General features: G+C 36.0%; 2 protein-coding genes across 2 annotated transcripts in view; one reads left to right on the forward strand and one right to left on the reverse strand.

Annotated features, from left to right (window-relative positions):
* Positions 1 to 21,502, reverse strand: part of LOC121326054 (dedicator of cytokinesis protein 1-like) — a 201,212-nt gene that overhangs the window by 109,522 nt on the left and 70,188 nt on the right. The gene's annotated exons all lie outside the window — the stretch shown is intronic.
* On the forward strand, positions 1,207 to 17,702 carry LOC121326052 (inhibitory synaptic factor 2A-like). Its single transcript, XM_041269202.1, has 3 exons — positions 1,207 to 2,408; positions 7,096 to 7,167; positions 17,450 to 17,702. The coding sequence occupies exons 1-3, from the start codon at positions 1,207 to 1,209 to the stop codon at positions 17,631 to 17,633; spliced, it is 1,458 nt and encodes a 485-aa protein (XP_041125136.1). The 3' UTR covers positions 17,634 to 17,702.

Consider the following 21,502-nt stretch of genomic DNA (forward strand, 5'->3'; position numbering starts at 1 on the left):
TAAATATAAGTAACACATTTATCCCATACAAAAGTATTTGTAAAATCTATTTCTCATTAACAGTTGAGCACCTAAATTATACAAACTTGACAGCACCATGCACTTACTGATCACTGTCACTTTATTTCAGCTTCTGCCATTAATTGTTCCTTCAAAGGATTTACTTTTGTTAAGAATCGAATCGCTCATCCTCTCAATCATTTGCACTATTAAAAGGTGAGGGGTAGTAGTTACTTATCATTATTCTCCAGTTACTATGAACACTATTCCAGGTGCGTCCTTCACAATTGTCAGACTGCCAACAGTGTGATTTTCTGTTAAAACAAGGGAGCTTTTGCCTGCTATCTCTCTGTATCATCCACACCTGCATCTAGTTAACTGTACACATTTATTTACCTAGGAAACAAAAAGGTCACTTGTATACGTTCGTACCCCTTATTTCTATCACAAGCCAATTTCCATACATAAATGATGGCAGTGTTTAGATCTGGAATCAGGAAACGATTGTTGATACCGAATACAAGTAACCTTTTCTTCAGCCAAGTAAATACACAGATTAACAATCATTTTAAAAATGCGAGATTCTGTGCAATGTAGGTAAATACTTGAATTTAAGAAGTAAAGGATTGTGTTGTTTTTAGGTAACAGCTTTATACCATATATGCATAAATACTTGAATAGTGTCCCCCCTTTATATAACAGTACAGCTTGACATTTTCTCCACTATTTAAAGTTGTGCGTTGAAACGACAATCATGCTAATATTGCAGCAGTTTGGGGCACATTCTGCTGCCTGATTGGAATGAAGCTATCTTCCACCAGGAAATGTGATATGAAAACCATAAACTGCAAAGTATGAGCAATTAACCTTTCTTTGTAATAGACTGTAGGTATTATTTAAACTTTGATTCAGATTCTGAGTTCAGCAAGTAAATAACGACATCTTCTCGTCTCAGTTCCTTGTCAGTTTGGATAAGCCACAGTCTCAATTACTGGACGGGCACGACGTTGCATACCGACACATACATGCATGCACAATTTTACCAGACTCCTGCAAAAGGAAGTCATTTCAGAAATAAACTATTTTGAAAATGTTTGATCTCACAAGAAAGGCAACATATATACACACACATTATATATACTGTATATTACAGTAATTCATCTCCTGTTTAGCACTGTCTATTTTTTCCCCATCCACACAGGAACCATGGTGAGCAAGAAAGCCAGCAAATGCCTGCTCACAAATTCAGACACAGAGGTCGAGGCATCCGCGTCATTAACCCTGGAGATGAAATACTCTCTGGATCCCAACAGGCAGATTAGAAAAAGAAATAAAGCCCTGCAGGTAAGATTTAAGGACATCTGTGAAGCCCAAAATGAGCAAAGGGAACTGGCCAAGCAATCAGAAAGAAAGGGTACGAAACCAATCTCTTGTAAAGCGGCTTACCGCAAGTACATGACTGTGCCAGCAAGAAGGTCAATACCCAACGTTACCAAGAGCACTGGGGTGCAGACTTCTCCCGATCTCAAAAAACGCTACCAGACGTTCCCTTTTGAGCGGAAGAAAGGGCATGCCATTAAGAATGCATCAGTTGTGGAAGACTTCAAAAGTCACAACAATGGATTTGTAATCGACATTAAGGGTAATAAAGACAAAGTAAGCTCAGGGGGAGCTGCTCAATGCAGCAAGGTGGTCAGCAAACAAAAAGAAGCTGTGTTGACTTCACATACTAACGACTGCTTAAACGCAGTAGATAAGCATTCCAGTGGTAACTGTTCCGATGGAAAAACATGCACCAATGCCTTGTTGCACAGCTACTCTGAAGATACCCCTTGTTTTTCAAACCCAGCAGACTCCAGTTTAAAAGAGCCTGTGTACCAGCTGTGCAACATTAAATCCAAACTTCACAGAGGAGCGTCACAAGGCAACCAGGACTCTAATCAGTCAGCACACACGCAGACGCTGAACTTCGAACAAGTTTCAATAGCACAGGTGACGGACACAGCTCACAGGGTCACGGGTCCCATTGCCTGGAACTCTTTAACGCAGGTTGAATGTCTGGAAAGTCCATCGGCAGGGAAAAAAAACAAGAAAGCTTTGCAGTTGAATGGAATGCAGTCGCAACCATTAAGCAGCCAGGCCTGTTCGATACAGGCTCAGTGCCAATCAAGCCAGTGTAATGAACAGTCCCTTCAGACCCATGCTTCACCTGCAGTGGAAACTCAGCCCTGTCAGGGCGCAATGGCAGCGAGTGAGACTTGCCAGCAGATTGTGCCTCTTGCACAAGACGGGGACCTAAAAGCACAGCTCCATGTGATGGAGAACCTTATCAGCTCCAGTCAGGAGACCATCAAAGTGCTGCTGGGTGTAATTCAGGAGTTGGAAAAGGGAGAAGCCCACAGAGAAGGGTAAGCCGAGATTAAATCCATCCATCTAAAAACAGGTCCCCATTTAAAACAGCTTAATTGTATATTCCTGTAACTTGTATGAAATTGTAAAGCTCATTTCCCATGAAAATCTGTTACTGTTCACTGCATATTTTGGTTGGTTGCAAGTGTACTACTACAAGATATATAATTGGTACACCCTTCACATTGGATATTACCAGGAAAAAAAATCAGGTTTTGTGAAGTTATTAGCATTAGGTCACAAACTGGCCCATAATTGACAATTTCCTCTGGTTCGGGTATTATAAATGTGCTTTTGGTAAAACCTTCCTGATGGTAAACACAATTAGATTCACCGTTATCATACAACCTTTGCCCTCCTTTAAATGCATTTTCTTTACAACCCTGCAATGAATTTGAATTTGCTTTATAAGGGAATCTCAAAGTAGCCAATGTGAGTAAGAAAAAATGCTCTGAACTATGAAACCAGGCACATTTACTGCTGTCAATGAAGCATTTCTGCGCAAAACCCATTTCTGCACCAACAAACTGCAGCTGCCACAAAAAATAAATGTTCTGTGAAGGAAAATTACATTGCAATCTGTTGAAACATTTGACCTGCAGCAAAAACATGCACCCAATTTCTAATTTACCAGTCATACTTAAAAAGCCATCCCTACCTTCATTCCTCTCTTTATAAATTGAAATATTCTTCTCATTTATTTGCATGGACAAGGCTTTAATATTCTTATCAGGTCAATCACATAAACCCTGCTGGGACTTGGTAAAGACAAAAACAGTTATAGTCACACTCCTAAACACATTTAGAACACAGTGATAGCTCAGTCTCACTTACCACAAAGCACTGCATGTAAAAGGGGTTGATAACCACCGTACAAAGTACGTATTCGATACACTAAATTTGTAGATTCAGGTTTGGGGCACTGTGTTGGCAACTTTCCAAGTGAATGACTGGCAAAAAAATAAAAACTAACAACTGCAATTGTTTTGTGCAGTAGATCACAGAGTGAAGCACTGACTTGACAAACTGGTTGACAAGAAGTTACTGGGCTTCAAATTTCAACTGTCAGTTTAACCCCTAAAACACTGTTTTTCACATACTGCGCAGAACTTCTGCCCCCATCTGCTTTTATAAGCACATCCACGTGAACTCTATTTTTTTTTTCTTCCCATCTCAAGTCTACAAAATGTACATTTACAAGAAACGTTAGGGACAGGGGAAAAAAAGACCTTCAAAAGAATCTTTTACACTGTTGTACATTCGTCTTGTATTTGTTTTCACAACTTTGAAGCTATTGGATCCAAAATATAGTTCCTGTTTTTATTTTATAGGCCTTGAAAAGAAAGCTGAATTATAAAAACTGGCAAACCTTTCCTTGAAAATAAACAGAGACTTTCTCCTGACATCCTGCACTGTAAAATAGGGCTAACTGCCGCTTAGACATTCATTTTTTCATATCATATTACCACTAGCAATAGTAAAACATCACCCCCATTCTCCTGTTCCAAGAACTTTTGGTTATTTGCTTCAATTTGGAACATACAGGTATTTAAAAGACAATCATGTATATTATGTTTTTTGCTGCGTCCTGTTACCAAACCTTTTTATGTGCGGCAGTTCAAACTCACTTCAATGTTCTAGCTGCCATCAGACAATGTGACCTACAGTGAAAGTACCAGGATGCAACAGCTGATCTACAGCAAAGCTGCCTAAGCCAACAGAGCCATATGGATGACCAGGGAATGCACAGAATAGTACAGGATAGCTAACATTCATGCAATGGCATGTCCATCTGATACAAAGTATCTGATAAAAGATATTTCAAATGGCTGTCCCCTAAATAGCTGGGTCTGCTGTATAGTAATCAGTAATATGTACTGTATCACTAACATAATTGACTGCAACCTAAAATAAGTTTAGTGATAACTAAAAGCCACATACACAGAAGTAGCAAATACATGTTTGAAAAAAAAATGAAAAGGAAGGTTCAATCTGATGACACAGAGACACTGCTTCACTATTGGTCATTAAAAAAATGTAATCATCAGTTTTGTTGCGTTTTGACTGCACATGCTTCTACTAAAGGCTAGATTGTCCTTGCAGTGTTTTCAAACCTATTAACACCCATTGAGATGATATTCCTCCTCCAAATCAAGAGAGCCATTGTGTAGAGCTCAATAAGCCATGTAGGGCTCAAGAGCCCTTTGTTGGATAGCCCTGGTCTATAATGCTGTATGTGAAATAACTGAATATCCTCAATAACAATGTGTGAAAATCTATAAGACTGTCAGCAAAATAAACGTGGGATCGTTAATAATGTCAATAAAGCCAATAAGAGGTACGGTAATGATTTTACAGCACTGACCAGCACTCCTTTAACCCTTTCAATCCTGAATTATTTTTGTTGAGCTGAAGAATAAACTCCTCTATTGAGGAAACACGAGAACAGAACAAACATATATTAATACACAACCTCAGACTGGGACCCCGAAGGTACCAGCGTGATTTCCAGAGAATATGTTAACATACGGCACTTGGAGAAGATTGAAAGGGTTAAAAAGAAAGGGTATTTTTGAAGATTTCTGATCAGATAACAGAAACACTGCTGTCCCTCAACTCCCCATCACTCCTATAGATCTGACAAGCAGAGCTCCGGGTCATACTCGTGACCTTGCGATATTGGAGGTCAATGAACTAATGCACTTTTATTGTGAGTCACAGTAGCAATCAATGATGTCAGCAGAAATAAATTTGAATTAATTTTCTTTAGCCGAGATGCATCCACCTCATCAGAATAGTAAAACCTCCATTACTATAACTACAGGAGTTTTGTGCAAATCTGCTTTCCATTTTGTTAGCATGTCACCATAGAAGTCAAGTTGATCTTAGCACAGCTGTAATGTTGTGGCTATATCTGCATCAAACTAAATTAAATGAACTACCAATATTGCAATCATGAACTCAAACTACATTTGACACTATCTACATTAAAACCTCAACCAGATACCAACAGTGATCATTTGAGGCTGATTTTTCAAGCAAGTGACTGTGGAGAATCTTAACACCTAAAATTTATGAACCTGTTTTTTCAGGGCACTCATTGAAGTGTATTTTCATGGTATGTACAGTATGGATTTTCATAACTGGGGGAAACTCCCAGCCAGATTAATATAGAGCGACAGTATTTAGCACTGCCATTCAATATTATTAAGACAGACCCCATAATGTTCTTTGATTTCTAAAATACAATACTACAGGACTGAAAGGAGAGTTGACTTGCACAGTTGCCCACCATGGCTCTGAGCGGTTAGGAAGACTTACATCCCCAGGCTTTAGTTTCCTAGGGGGTCAGCTTTATTTATAAAGGCAATTTATGCCCCCCAACATCTTCGGAAATTTGTGAACCAAGGGAGAAGAAAAAAGAGCTGCACCAGTGATCATTGTGCCTGGGTACGCCAGCTGTTCACCTGTTTGACCTGTTCACCTGTCTTATTTATAAGGTCTAGGTCAATGTGTCTTGTTTCATGGAATCAAAACGCTCTATAAAACCATTAAAATAATGTAGGTTATCCGATATAATAAAGCTAATATATTTTACATCCATTTGACAGTGTCAGTAATACGATGTACGTCACTGGCATCCAGCTGTAAGCATCTTACTTTACAATAAAAAAAGGAAGATCTTTCAAAATCACCTGCAGTATTTCAACATTTCAGGGTTGTGCTATAACCACTGAATAGAAGTAGTCTACAAAAACAGTTTGCCCTTAGAAAATAACACCATTTACAGTAATAGCCATCAGAGGATGTATGTGCTGAATGCTTTCGACAGCTGACAAAAGTCAGTTTTTGGTTAATTCGCAAATTGTCAAAAGTCATGTTTTCAAGGCTATTGGGGGGTGGGGGGGCACACCGCGCACCAGCGAACCTGTAGACTGGCCGGGCGCCTGTGGGCTTGCCTGTAAACTGCCCAGAGCTGCGTTGTCCTCCTACGTTGTAGCTCTGGGTTGGTTGCATGGCAGGCCTGCAGAGTGAAAAGAAACAGTCGGCTGACAGCACACACGTTGGAGGTCAGCGTGTGTTCGTCTTCACCACTCCCGAGTCAGCGCAGGGGTGGTAGCGGTGAGCTGAGCTTAAATACTATTGGACATTTCAAATTAGGAGAAAAACAAGGTCAAATTAATTGGTGACTACTAAATTTAAAAAAAAAAAAAAAAAAAAAGAATTAAAAATAATTCCATAAACCTAATCTGCTGTGTACTTACATTGGAGCTATAGATCTCTAATGTATAGTTTAAAAAAATTACATTACCCACAGCAAACTGTATAGCTAAAAATGACAGACAAGCAGTAAATACGTGACCTTCTCTTCTTAGGTATATTCTTACCCCGGTGGGGTGATGTGAGACAAGAAAAACTGCATGTTATTTCATAATCATTTTTGGTCAATGTAGATCATTGTCCGCTGTTGCCTTCTAAAACGCACCTTAAAAGCAAACCTATTTAAAAGTGAAACTTTATCTTGACCGCTGTGCCAGTACAAAAACAAGAAAACAAACTTAATGCAGGCCAAGTTTACTTTAAGAGATAATAAGGAATGACAAACGAGACGAGACAGCAAGCAAATGGGCAGGGAACAACTAAATAAACCCTGTAATTACTCATTCCGCTCTCTTATCTTTGCAGCCTCTCCTACCGGACTGGACAAGACACGGCAAACTGCGACACCTGCCGAAACAGCGCATGCATTATTTACAGGTTAGTTTCAAACTGCATTACTCTCCAATTCCCCAGGATTAAAAGTAACACACCGGGCAGTGATCTTTCCTTTGGGTTAATCATGAGAGAGAGAGAGAGAGAGAGAGAGAGAGAGAAAGAAAAACATTTTGCTCGCTATAGACGGAACTGCTAATTTGCTGACAGGGCAGATAACGATGTAGTTGGGATTTTGCCAATACGAGTGCAGCTCTTAACCCTTAATTTGGTGAAACAACTTTCGAGACACATCTTAGTCTGCAACTCCTAATGGCATTGATTTACCCAGGCCTGGGATTTTCAACAACAACTTTGTTTGAATAGCAATTTAAACCATCTGCATCAACTCTGGCTCTCTTGGTCACGCGACTCATGCTGTCCTAATGCTATGTACCGAACAAGGAATACCAGTTAACTATTTAAAAGGTTGCGTTACTTTAAAGGCCTCTGTGTGAAAATTGCACTGTTGGTTAAGATTAACCAATTGAGAAAATTCAAGCAATTCTTTCAAATGACAGAATTCATATAGCAAGCCAAATTATCATTTAGAGATATCTCAAAATGACTTACAGATATATTAAAATGGAGCTTTAAATGGGATATCTAAAACGCATTTTGATATCTCAGTCATTTTAAGATAGCTCGAAATGTTTTTGAGATAGCTTTAAATACTTTTCAGATATCTCTAAATCTTTTAGAGATATCTCTAAATAACATCCTGTTCATTTAACAATATCTCTAAATCATTTGAACATATCTTCAAATAACTTCCTGTTCATTTCGAGATATCTATTTAAATATATATTTAAATGAACAGGAAGTTAGAGATATCTTTAAAACCCTCATTGTTAGATATCTCTAAAATGACAGGTTTGGTGTGCCATGCTAGCACAATCCATATGATTTCCAGAGTAGATAAAGATATCTGTAAATCAATTAGAGATATCTCAATGTTTTACAAATATCTATAAATATTTTAATCTTTAAAAGCAATCTGAGATATCTCTAAATGATCATTTGGTTTGCCATAAATTCAAGGCATTTTTTCTTTATCTAGGAACTTGACAAAAACAAAAGGAATAATAGATTGACATTGATTAGCACATCCAAAAGTAATTTTCTTTTAAACTGTACTAAGGATGACGCACTGTTTCAGTGAAATCCTAAGGCAAAGTCAGTAATCTTTTTCTGTAAACGAGAGCTGGAACCACCCCTAACACACTATGTTTAAGAATACAATTTATGTTATATTCAGAGAAGTTTTACAGCAGTCGAATACCGTAGTGAAGGTTTAACACTTGAGTTCTACTTTTTTATGTAAGACGGCTGTGAGCAAGAATATTAAGAAATCGATCCAGTTTACTGCATTAGCACTCCAGTCTTGTACCTTCTCCTGCTGTATGTCAGTGCTGCAGTGCTTTAAAATCAAGTAGGCATGATTATTTTAAAGTACACACGTAGCCATATGAATAGATTACAGCTGCGTTATTGGATTTGAAGCATGTCATGTTCTGAAGTATTATAAAAAAAAAAAAAAAAAAAAAAAGTGTCATTATAACAGAGCATGTGCATCTGTTCCATAAATGGCTGAAGTCAAAGTTATTAAAGGCTCATGATATCCAACATGAAGAGACAGAACAAAGTTCCCAGAAGTGAACAAAATGAGGTTATTTGCTGAAAATACTAAAAGCATTATTAATGTTTCTAATGTTAAAAATAAAAGATGCACTCAACTACATCTTGCTTGCTAAATAAAGTAAACCATTTATATTGTGTATTATGTGGAAATTACAAATGATATTTAACATTACAATTAATAAATAAATATATGTTTGCAAGCTAAAGTAAACATATAATATAACAATGGTTACCAATGGTATTATATATATATTATTATATATCCTATATATATATATATATATATATATATATATATATATATATATATATATATATATATATATAAAAAATAACTTTTCACACCAAGCGAGACATGCATCGCTGGTTTAAGTTGAGTGGAACAGAAGTTAAACAGCAATGAATCTATTGCTCTGCTGACTACCTAAATGCATCCTGTAAAGTCAATGCGATACAAATGAAAAAGTGCCATGTGGAAATGATTAATGTAATTAATTTTTATATATAATCTTGGAATACTAATATGATACAGCACATTTGCCACAGTCTAATTAAAGACCATCGCTGCATGAAAGAAGATTTAAAAGGATTCAATTTATTTTAAGACTGGTGCTTTAAGACACACTCCTTCTTGATTCTTTGTTCATTTGGAAACCTTATAATCTAATTATCTTATACCACAGTGCAGGAGTCTAATATGCTGATCAAGTGAAGAGATACTTCTTAAATAATCCCGGCACATTTTGAAAGCATTGAAAAGTTTTGTTTTCTGGTTGAGGTACAAAGAGCAAGGCATGACAAACCAAATCATCACAGGAAATTGCCTTTACGCTCAGTGGATCTCATCTGGTAAAGAAGATACAAATTGAAACGTGATTTTTATTTAATTTTTTTGGGGAAAAATATGAAAGTACTATCTTTTCAACTAGGTTAAACCACCTGTATGCCTCAAAATTGTTAATTGCAGTACCTTTACTGACACTCATTAACTAACGGAAAGCTGACGCAGACTTCAGTGGCATAGCAGGCTGCCCATGGACTTTATCTTTACAGTACATACAAAGTGCATGACAAACTAACCCAAATTTAAACAGCTTTAGAAATAAAACTGCATTCTATATTGAAAATGAGAGTGTTTTCTCAATGTGCTTGGCTACAGTCATTGCAAAGCTCTTGAAACTATGACCCAATTCAGATAGTAATAGAAATATGTCTTCCAACAGCACCTCTGGGGGTATATGTAATGTATAGAACAGTGTAGAAATGTAGAGAAAAAATAGGTGGTAACAAATACTAGAATTTTCTAAAGATGTTGCTGAGTTATTGGTAGTCTTGGATTTTTGACAGTTGGTTGCTAAAGCTGCTAAAAGCCACTTGAGGCTTCTGGAAAGAAATACCACTTGGAAGGCACTCTACAGAACTCCAGATCAGATTTTACCTTCAGATTAGTACATTAGGGGGTTGGAGACTGGGGTACTGCTCGATAGAGAAATGAATGCGTGGTTATTGCACATATTCTCTTATAGCCCCCTACACAGCACAGTAAGGTTAATTAAGTTCAATTTCAAAAGTGTTTTTTTTCAGGAGATGGTTTGTAAAGGTTATGCTGCCTTGAAAATTCACCACAAAGGAGGAACAGTGATTGTTTGCTGGATGAAGGCATGATACAATAGTAGACAGAGTGAAAAAGCCGTTCACAATGAAACGGAAAGCAACAGATAACCCGTAGGAGCACTGTAACCTTTAACATCAAACCACATGCTAGCATCCAGACCCCAGCAACCCTAACGCTATGTCATCGACAGAAGCCTTTTGCATTTACCAAAGATAGCATTGCACAGATTAATCAGTTTGTTAAACTGTCCGTTCTTGATTCACAGACACACATGCAGAGTAGTGACAGAGACAGATGCTTACACGTGTTAATCCTACTTAGGTGTTGTATGTTATTATAAAGGCCCCACTTTCAAAGACTGTGAAACCTGTAAGACTATAAAGCATAAAACCACCCCATGCCTTATAAACACGTGATGTATCAACATAATGCACAGAATTTTATACAATAAGAAACAGCAATGAATAAGCATTACGATGCTACAATAAAAATGTATTTATTTTTCAACAAAAAATTATGATCCCCATTAAACAGCATAGTTTCGGTAAAGCTTTTTTGTTTGTTTTAATTATGCAATTTAGGGTTTTAATTATAATGTGTCATATAAACCTTTCCATCTTTAGTTCAATTGTTTCAATTACAAATATGTGAGAACGCAAACTGGACTGGGTGGGCCAATGTTGCCCATCTCCACTTTGGATCATGAGACAGCCATGTCAGCAGGGTATCGTATCAAGACTAATTAAGTTAGTGAAATTACTGTATGCAGCAATGACTGAAGGGTATGCTAGAATAAGACACACATCTTCAAATCAGATTTGTAATTGAGTTCATATTGCTGTGATCAAAAGGCTTAAACCCATACTTCTGGTTAGTGTACTTAGTAGGCAAGTGAATTGTGCATGCAGAAACTATGCCAATTTATCATGTCTATCAGTACTTGGAATTAAATCTCACTCTGCGATTACAGCATCTCTGGGTGAAAGTGCCCTTTCTAGTACTGCTTAAATTACCATGACTTCTGCATTTACATTCGTTTACATCACAAACCACTGATGTTGTGGATAGAGGTCTTTTGTTTAAGCCCTTTTTTGTTCTATTCTGAGTCAGTTTTCTTTTAATTATCCACATGAATGAATAGTGTGAAAAAGTACTTAGAATGAAGATCACATGCAATATTAAAAGGTTAAAACTACTTGAAAGCTAAATTAAAAAACATAAAAAAGGTTTTCATTTCACCTAAATATAGTCTTTTATGGCTGGCAAGCTCATGGTCAATTCTTGCTAATAAGAAATTAATTTAACTTTATCAAAACATTTTAAAATCTGTAACAGTCCACCATATGAACCAATATGGAAAAAAAATACTATAAATAAAAGATAAAGTAATGTTCACAATACAAAATACAAACTGGAAAAATGTCAGCATGTTATAATTATTAGATAACCTGGAACAATGCTGCAGTGATTAAAATAAATGAACGGCTTGTAAAGAAAATAGGAAAATCAAACCTTGATTTTATCAGAGATTCATATTTTTAGTTAACCTTTCTTTGAATCCTCTATATAACTAGTATTCACTGTCAGATCATCTTTTTCTTCACACCAAGAACCGAACCACACGACAAAGACAAAGACATCCATCTATCAAGCAAAAAAACGTCCTTCACATTAGTACTTCTGTCAGTGATCAATGAGTTGCTTTGATTCTTTATGGGGGATGCAGGGGAGGGATAAAGCTTTTCAGAATCTGCTGCCAAACGCTTTGTTATTACAAAAAAAAAATGCATTTACTTTACAAAATTAAGGTGACCTACATTAAAGCCAAAGAAAAGCAATAAAATAGCAATCCCACTTGTAAACACAGAAGCCATTAATGACAAAAATGAAATTTGAGGGGTTTTTTAATGCATTTCCTTAAAGCCCTCCAGAGGTTCATTAAACATATTACCACATTAAACAGGCAGCATCACCATTCCATCCCAGATTGCCTGCTGACAGGTTGAATAAAATGTGTCTTTTCGATCCCAGCCCAGTTTCATGAAAGTATGCCTCGGAACTAAATAAACTTAGTCAATTGACACTAATAGAAGAAAAGTGGACAAAAGAAGAGTGAATCTAAATGTGACACAGCAGGAATGTCCTAGAGAAGATGGAGGTGTATACAGTACCTGTATCTCTGAAGAGAGAGAGAGAGAGAGAGAGAGAGAGAGAGAGAGATAGAACGTGTAAGGCACCTGGCTCTTGCTACAATTGGCATAAACAAACAGCATCCAATCTGAACAGGCTTCAGATTCGATTTAACCTCGAGAATGAGGCAACTATTAGTATCATACATATAATAGCAATTATACAATTAGTGCTGATCCAATTAGCAGATTAAATACAGATTACAAATCGCAGATTTTTTTTTTTTTTTTTTAAATGAAATTAGATTTTATTGACTTTTTAGAATTACTATTCAGGACGGCCGCTAAAAGATCGTTATTGATGCCCATAAATTAACCGATCAAAATCCACTGTTTTTGGACCGCTTTGTTTATTTGTTGACATTCAGTGTTGAATTTCGGAATGCAGCTATTCTATACCTTTTTATCTTCTGCAAATTACAGCATTTTCTAAGATGTAATTTGTTTGTCATCATTAAATTACACTTGTATGTTATACTTTGCATACAAGATACAAACACAATACATACAAATAACTACTGTATGTGTTTTATAATGGCAAGTAAACCCTACTGGTTCTTTTCCAGCACAAAAACACTAAATTAAGTCTAGGGTGGCAATCCACAATGAACTAGCCTTATTAATATATCACTATTAGTATAATTTACCATGCATTATTAACTAGGTATTAACTACCATATTACAGCAGTTGCATTGGGGGGGGGGGGTAGCTATGAAACAGTAATAGTTACACAATTTATCATTTTTTTATGTTTTCAGCCTAACAAACAAGACAAACAGAAAGACTTCTGATTCATCACTTGGGGTAATTAGTCACATATTATGAACAGTGCATTAATTATAATGAATGGAAAACAGGCATGCCTAATTGCCATCAGTGGCAATACAGACCTACAATATGATAAAAGCAACTAGGTCTGCTCATGAAAATGAGTCGTAAAAGTAAATGCTCTCCTTTAAAAATGACTAAAATAAGTAACCATTATATAAAGCTCCAATTACATTGGATTATTAAGTGAAAGTAACATGGCTCAAGAACTACTTCCAGGGCATTCATTTATCTTGAGATCCAGTAGAGGTGGTCTCCTGTAAAAACTTTAAATCGGTAAAATAAGATAACACGATTATAAAAAAAAAATCTGGTGTTTTAATAATCAAGGTACAGCCGAAACCTACACTTCTTAAAAATAATATAGGTTAGGATCACGTTACGATGAAAAAAAAAAAAAAAAATGATGCCAGCAGGTTTACTTAATGATGCTGAGAATGGCTTTGTGTGCACTTTGCAATTTGTGTAAAATGATAGTGTATGTATGAACAGATATCTAAGAAAAATATTTGACCTTTGTTAACATCTAATTGTGTGTAAATGACTACATATGATAGGCAACATGAACATTATTGTTTTGAATACTTTAGAAATCAAGCTAAACAAGTTAGATATGATGGAGAATGAATACACTGCGCTGAACTTCATCATACTGATAAATTAAATGTATTTCACCTTCATGCATGCCTGGGTAAAGTAAAGGAAACCAGACATGCATACATCACTAGGTGTAAGAACAATATTAGCAAGTTACTCACAAACACTCTGTAAAAATAATCAAATAATGTTGTTTTTGTTGTTATTCATTTTCCATTCTGTCAGCATTTTCTTTGCATAACAGATCATGTCCAGCATTAAAAAGCTAAACTGAAATCCTTAAATGAAATGTGGTCTATCTAAGTTAATTAGGTGCTGGAGGAATGGGGGGTTTACAGTTTGCAGAAAATCAGTCTCAAGTCCCAGTGGTGCAAGCCAAGCTAGGAATCCATACACCATTTCATGGATAAAAGCTAGCCACTGTTAGCAGCAGAAGGGCTAGGTTATTTAATGGCATGGCATAAGAAGGTGCTAGCCGACAAGGGAGACAGTAGCTAACCCCCCCCCTCCTCCTAAATGTGCAAAGAACACCCCTTGGAGGTAGATAAGCAGAGCTAGAGGATATCCAATTTGGGGTTGTGCCAATAGTCCCTTTGTTTATCAAAGCTAATGAAACATCACTCCTAAAGACAGAAATCCATATAAATATCTCACATTTTCAAAAAATGGTGGACATGCATATTTTCTAGATTGAGAGTTTTATTTTTGTACCATCCAAGACAAAGCTAGAGAGTCTTTTGTCTCAGTGCAGATAGTCCTTTCATTAACAAGAGTTTGAATTAGATTACAGCATAATTACATGGTTCTTTAGTGATTAATCCCTTAACAACTAGCTGCATTGAATTGTGATTTTAAAAATAGACTTGGAATTTTGCCATTACACAGTACAAAAGAGTTTGTTTTGGGTGGGGGCTGGGGTGGTGCCCTGTAAAGTTTTCATATAGTTTTCTGTAAGATCAGCAGAAAATGCATATCATGTGGACATTCTTTGTGAAATGAAAAGCAACTGAATCGAAGTCAGCATTCCGATGGAGTTCAGTGCACTAAGCTGGCAAATATGAACAAAGCAGACATCAAAAGACTCACCTTGTGAATGCAACTGAGTGTCTCACTAAATTTTAATATCTGCAAAACCGCTGTGTAATGCTGTCTCTACTCCAAAATTCTGCCACCGGGCAACTTAAGATGAAAACGCAATAAATGTTAGCATCTACTCATACAGTGCTCCCCCTGCATAGCACCTTATAACAAGAATACTTGTGCTACTAGAATGGCCTTATGGGGCAAATGGGAGCCATGACCATGACTACAACTATAACCTGTTCCACAGAATAAAGGACCACCTTATAAAGGGAGTGCACTGTAGAATTTTGCATCATCACTCAATAGGGTGCACCATTTAAATAAATGCATTTCCCCACTTGAAATGATGCAAAAAAAACAAACAAATAAAAAAAAATACATGATACTAATGTTCAGTACAATAAGAGGCACTCCACTTAACAGACTAGTTATTATTATGCTGGCACAGTGCCAGAGTGCATCTGTATTACTATTACACAATGTAAGCCCTTGCAAAATGTAGATTGCCTGCAGCTTTAAAAAGAGATCAGAGGACAACAAAAATAAAAGGAGGATCTGTGAGAATGCAGGCTCAATGACATTACAATATTCAGCTCGCAATCACTTTTAGTCACGACTCCCTTTTCAATAGAGATAAGAACGCTACCACCTTCTACGGAAATACAACAGGGACTCATGCAAAAGCACCAGGGAACAAACTATTCTGCAATACCTGCAGTCCCAAATGCCATATGAAGGTAATAATGAGCAATTTTCTCTAATGGTGCCCAGGCTAATTCCTTTTTTTAATGTATAGTTTCCACATTTGGACTGTTTCTGTACGGTTTGAAAGATTACGCCCACTTAACTTACATTAGTATATGTAGTGGTTTCATTTAAATCTGGCTGTTTCACTTCCTCGCTCCTGACACATCAGCGGTTTGATCTGTGATGGATTAAGGTTGATGGAAACCTAGCTAAAACAGATTACATTTTATGCGCTTGTGGAATCTTTCTTGTGTCATTCTATTGAGAAGCAACACCTCATTTACAAGGATATCCAACCCCAATTTACACGGGTACAAAAACTGAATATTTAAATTTCAGACTAAAAACAAAGCATCCCCTGGAGGCATAATGTAAAGGAATAGAATATCAGATTGAATGGTTTGTAAACATGAAGTAAAAAAAATGTCAAAAAGATCTGTATCCCTGATATGTTGACCGGTTTACTTGTAACCACCAGTAATGGAACTTTACTGAGAAAACAATAGAATACAGTACCAACTGTAAATACACTTTGTTAAAACAGGGAGACTGTACCATTGACACAGCCATGGGTTAAAAGAACACAGCAGTGAAATGGTTCATTGTTTACAAGACAACACTGCTAATGGAACCTAACTGAGAAAATCATATAATACAGCTGTATTATAAACCTGTAGGTCACTATACAACAGGCTAAAAAATGTTTTTTTCTGAACATGGTCTATTGATAAAATTCTAAGCGTATTATTTGATACACTGATGGGTATATGACGTAGACAGTACTGAAAACCACAAGTATATTCAGATGAGAGGGTGAAGTGCGCAACCAGTGACTACAAACTATAGAACAGACAGCAGTTGGTACAGTGTATGTAGAAAAGGAAAAAGCCAGAAAAACCCTTTATTAAGACGTTTACATAACCTGCAGAATCATGAAGTCAGTAGTGCTCTAATATGAAACTGGAATATCCCAATCACAAGGACATAAGCCTTTGTAAGCGTGGGCTGTCAAAATTGCACAATACAGTAGTGTTTCTTTAAGTAGTGCAAAAGCATAATGGCAAAAAAAAAGCATTACGTCCATTATATTTAACTGAAGCAGCCATCTGGTACGTGGTATTAAACACTTTGCTTACAATGAGATTACAAAGCAATTTGTATAATTCCATTTTTTTTCAATAACTACATTACCGTTACTGTATTTAAGTATTCATGTAAAAAAATAAAGGATACATGTAAAGCAATTCACTTAGCACAACCTGTTTTCATTTCAGTATCTGCAGTTCCATGATTGAGAAATTACCAATCTGAGCTTGATTTTTTATTCAAATAAAAATATAAATCAAGCCATGACTTACTGCACTTGTTTCCGAAAGAGCAATTATGAGATTTCTATCTCTTGCAGACATGTCAAAATGTCAAAAGATTTGCAACAGTGATTTACAGGTAGCCCATAGCAACAGCCTAAAACCATGAATGAATGTCCATTTTGTCTCAAACAGTATTCTCAGATAACTACCAGTTGTATTCTTAGAATCATCCATGAAACCACAGCCATGTTAACAGGATAATATTCTTCTATTGCAGTGTTGAACTAGACTTTAAGCAACAAGAGGACAAACTTCAACCAGTTTTGAAAAAGCTCTGTCCATTTGAAGAAACTCAGGTTCCATCTTTGCCTTACCCCCAGGAAGGATATGCTTCAACACCGAAACAGAAATCCAAAACCGAGTCAAAGAAGCATGCCAGGTGGAAACTCTGGTTTCTTTGAACAGGACTCTGCTAATGGATCTCAAATTGTATGGCCTACCTTCACCAACACATGGATATTAGTTCTAAACAACCCCAGAGATTAAACACGAAATGGATCCGGAAAGAGGTATATTTATAATAAAAAAAATAATAAAAAAAAAAAAAAAAAACACAAGATCAGCTGCAAAAAGCATTTCACCTGGATAACACTCGATTGTTTACCAAAAAAGGGATTGACAGACTTAAATCATTTCCTGAAGCTGAAAATACGTCATGTCTACTTTCTTGCAGACCAGTAAGGTGGGCAGTAAATGGGATTTATTTATTTATTTTCTACTAAAACTTGCCAAGTCAAAAATATTTTTTATCAGTTCAGTAATTATTATGGCTACACCTGTTAAATGGCAGGCAACCAACCGCTTAGCAATGCGCCAGAATCAAAAGACTACGTTTTTTTTTGTTTTAGGTTTTTTTTTTTTTTCCTGCCAGCAATCCACAAGATGATGCTTCAAGTCAAAAAGGCAAGTCACAGCTCTGTGGCTTTTGATTTTCATGGTAAATCTGAAGAACTATTTTTATGACAAATCAGATTCTGGATTTATATATAGGTGACACGTCAGATATTTTGATTTATCTACCATTTACATCACTAGACTTCTATGTCTATTGCTCCTCATCAAAGGGGTGTGTGAGTATGAGTGTGTGTGTGGGGGTGGTGGTGAGCAGTAATAAATCTCCTAAAGTCAATACATGCCTTTAGACACTACAAGCTGACAGGGTCAAGCTTCAAGACCCCAAGCTTTCTACTGGGAGAATTTCTAATTTGCTAGTATAAAAATCTCATGCCACTTTCTAATTCTGGAAACCCCAGCTATATTATACTATGAAAGAATAAAACAAAAAACATTATTTTAAAAAAAAACAAAAAGTATTTGTTAAAATTAGTCAACAATGTATTTTTCTTACTAAAAACAATATCAATATAGATATATAAATATACTTAAATTATCATTAAATAAATATGACTATCCGTTAATATTAAATTATGCTGCTCTTCAAAAAAAAAAAAAAAAAAAAAAGGGTCAGGAAACTTATAAACTGCACAGTATTATATTACAATACGTGCAACTAATATAAATACATAGAACCTTTTTTTCATTTGACATTTAACTATAATGTGTCAATTTTTTAACACTCACTAAAACATGAATTGAATGTGTTGGTAAACACGTCATTATTTTTAGGCATGAATGAAGTTTTCCCTCTTGTTTACATGTAAAAATGATCAAAAATACAATGAGGCATCTCCTTATTGCCCAGCTTTCTCTTAGTTTCTCCACATTATCAAGTATGTATTTGTCTTAAATAAATTAAACTAATATTTCCCTATTTATGTATTCACAAGAAAATGTATGAAAAAATAAATATGAAGAACAAAGGTCTATTGTTAACTCGTTAGTTTTATTAGAATTTGTAACGTTTGCAAATATGCTTTGCTTTTATAAATCATCTCTTCATTTAAAACATATCTGAGTTCTCACTAGAGACAGAAAGGAGCCGACAGCATCCTTAGTGCTTAAGGGAGCATGTGTAAATTATAAAATGGAATGGAAAATATTTATTTTAAATAGATAGGTGGAGATAACTAAAAGAGAAAGTAAAATGGTAAATGTAGGGGCAGGGGGGAGATGTCTGTCAAACATTTAATATTGTTGAAAATGTTTTACATTTATTTTTTATTTTGACTTTAAGAAGAGTAAAATGATAGCAAATTCCACAGATCTCTAATAATGATATTGATTGGAAACTTTCCAAAAGCTCATGTTTGCACAGGTGCCGTATTAGTCACTACAAAATGTCTGTTGTGTAGACCACCTAAATTGTGTTGAAGTTCAGCCCCCACAAAAAGATTTTACATTAAAGTACCACTGTAAATAGCACGAGAGCACTGACTGTACAGTGTTTAGGAGACTGTATGGCAAGGAAACATTGTAGCAATCACACAGCTTTTCACAACAGTTTTTGACCACTGAAAGGTGGGTCTTGATCGCTGACTTTTTTTTTTTTTTTCCCGATCCTATGCTGCTTGTTTACCATACAGCTTTATAACCATTGTGCACAATTAGCAGGTGTTTTGAAAATGTTATCTTGAATACCACTGTACCAAATCATAGAGTCGTTTGGGGCTGTGACTATTGTCAAGAACCACACACTTCAGAAGGTGGTCAACAAAGAAAACAGGCTACCATTTTACCAAACCGAAGCTTTTAAATGGGCTACTTCCAAACAATGACGATTAGCACAAACATGTTCAATGAGGAATTCAAATGAGCTTTTCATATGTTGTGAAGAGGGCTAATTCTTAGAGGTGTGCTGATTGTTATTATTGTTTTTTCTTTAAATAATCAGATTGACCATACAGCAGATGTAAGAAAAATAATTTATAATTACAGAAAAAGTACTTTTCATCTCCAATTATACAAACTACAAAATAAGGCACCAGAACACATTCCTAACTAGAAATCTGTGCCAAGGGCAAGAGCTAAACAATTGTCCCATTATTTTCCATGTAATGTCGCTATGTTAATTGTTGGCTGTCTTCAATGAAAGAATAATTCAGCACACCTCCAGATCTTGTACATGACGAGTTTACTCTAGTAGTTCTAATGTAGCATAAAGAGAGGCATAGACGTTTATCTGTATCATGAGGTAAGTGCAATTGATTTACTATGTGCAATATTGTGTATTTTATACTGTTTTTAAGTAAAATTAAAACATTTATGATACAAACCTCTCTGCAACTTGAATAGTCATGAACCAAATCTGGCGTTCACTTCTGTTGTTATTTTATGAATACAATTTCATGTAGGTCATTATTTGTATTAACTATGTGGAATGTGACCAAAGTGTGCCAGTTATCTTCCATGGGCATCTCGGTTTTATGCTTTGGTATATTGGAAAGCAAGATCTTTCTATACTATAGGATATGTCAATGATCCACAGTTATCTATAAATGCCATGCCCTTCTTAGGCATCATACATGTACCACAGCTGGGTGTTAGCAATTCACACTTTAAACATGTACATTGGGAATCATCATGGACTTATCTAAGAGTACAGTAGCAATTGTTCTCAAGCCCACTCCAACCACTCCAGGGGTACAGACTGAAATGGTGGAAATGGTAGAAACACTCTGGGAAAAATGAAGTCAATCTATTCATCTGGTTTCTTGTACTGGTTTCATGGAAAAACTGGTGGTCATTTGCAGTGGAATGAACCATTCACAATCCAGCTGTAATAGACACAGCATGAAGACTCTAAAGAATTTCTATTCTGGAAAGGCTTCAAGATGAACAAAAAAAAAGTGACACCAAGGTTCCAGGTACATCAGGATAAATCAAACAAAACATATTGTGAATACAAACAGGAACAGGCGGTATGGGTCAAGAGAGAAATCACGGGAACACGAGATCCACTTTAACAGCACTGCTTCTACTCATCTCAAGAACTGCCAATATAGCTTGACTCACATTAGTTTGCCAAAGGCAGGGGACATAACCTCATGAATAGCGAATGTTTTTAGCAATTTAGCTTGTTTATATGTTTTGCTTTCATTTATTTTAAATATCAGCAAAGTAATGATTTATAAAATTCACGTTTGACTTTACATGTTCTGTTTTTATTTATTTAGTTAAGAATCAGCAAATGTAACGACTTATCAAAAGTTAAGACATCTGCATTAAATCACTCAAGTGACTGGTTTTAGCAGCCCCTATTAGCAATAATCTTGGACTACCTAAGGTAACTTTAGATAGTCTAAGATCAGTCTTACATCACTCCAAGATGAGTGAGAAGTTCAAGCCAATAACCCAGAGCAATGAGCAATGC

This window comes from Polyodon spathula, chromosome 13 (genome assembly GCF_017654505.1).
Source record: "Polyodon spathula isolate WHYD16114869_AA chromosome 13, ASM1765450v1, whole genome shotgun sequence".
Classification (NCBI taxonomy): Eukaryota; Metazoa; Chordata; class Actinopteri; order Acipenseriformes; family Polyodontidae; genus Polyodon; species Polyodon spathula.

Excerpts from the sequence above, each read along its gene's own strand:
- LOC121326052 (XM_041269202.1), top strand. The coding sequence starts at position 1,207 with ATGGTGAGCAAGAAAGCCAGCAAATGCCTGCTCACAAATTCAGACACA. Across the intron at positions 2,409-7,095 it reads GGAGAAGCCCACAGAGAAGG|CCTCTCCTACCGGACTGGAC; the intron begins GTAAGCCGAGAT and ends TTATCTTTGCAG. Across the intron at positions 7,168-17,449 it reads AGCGCATGCATTATTTACAG|TGTTGAACTAGACTTTAAGC; the intron begins GTTAGTTTCAAA and ends CTTCTATTGCAG.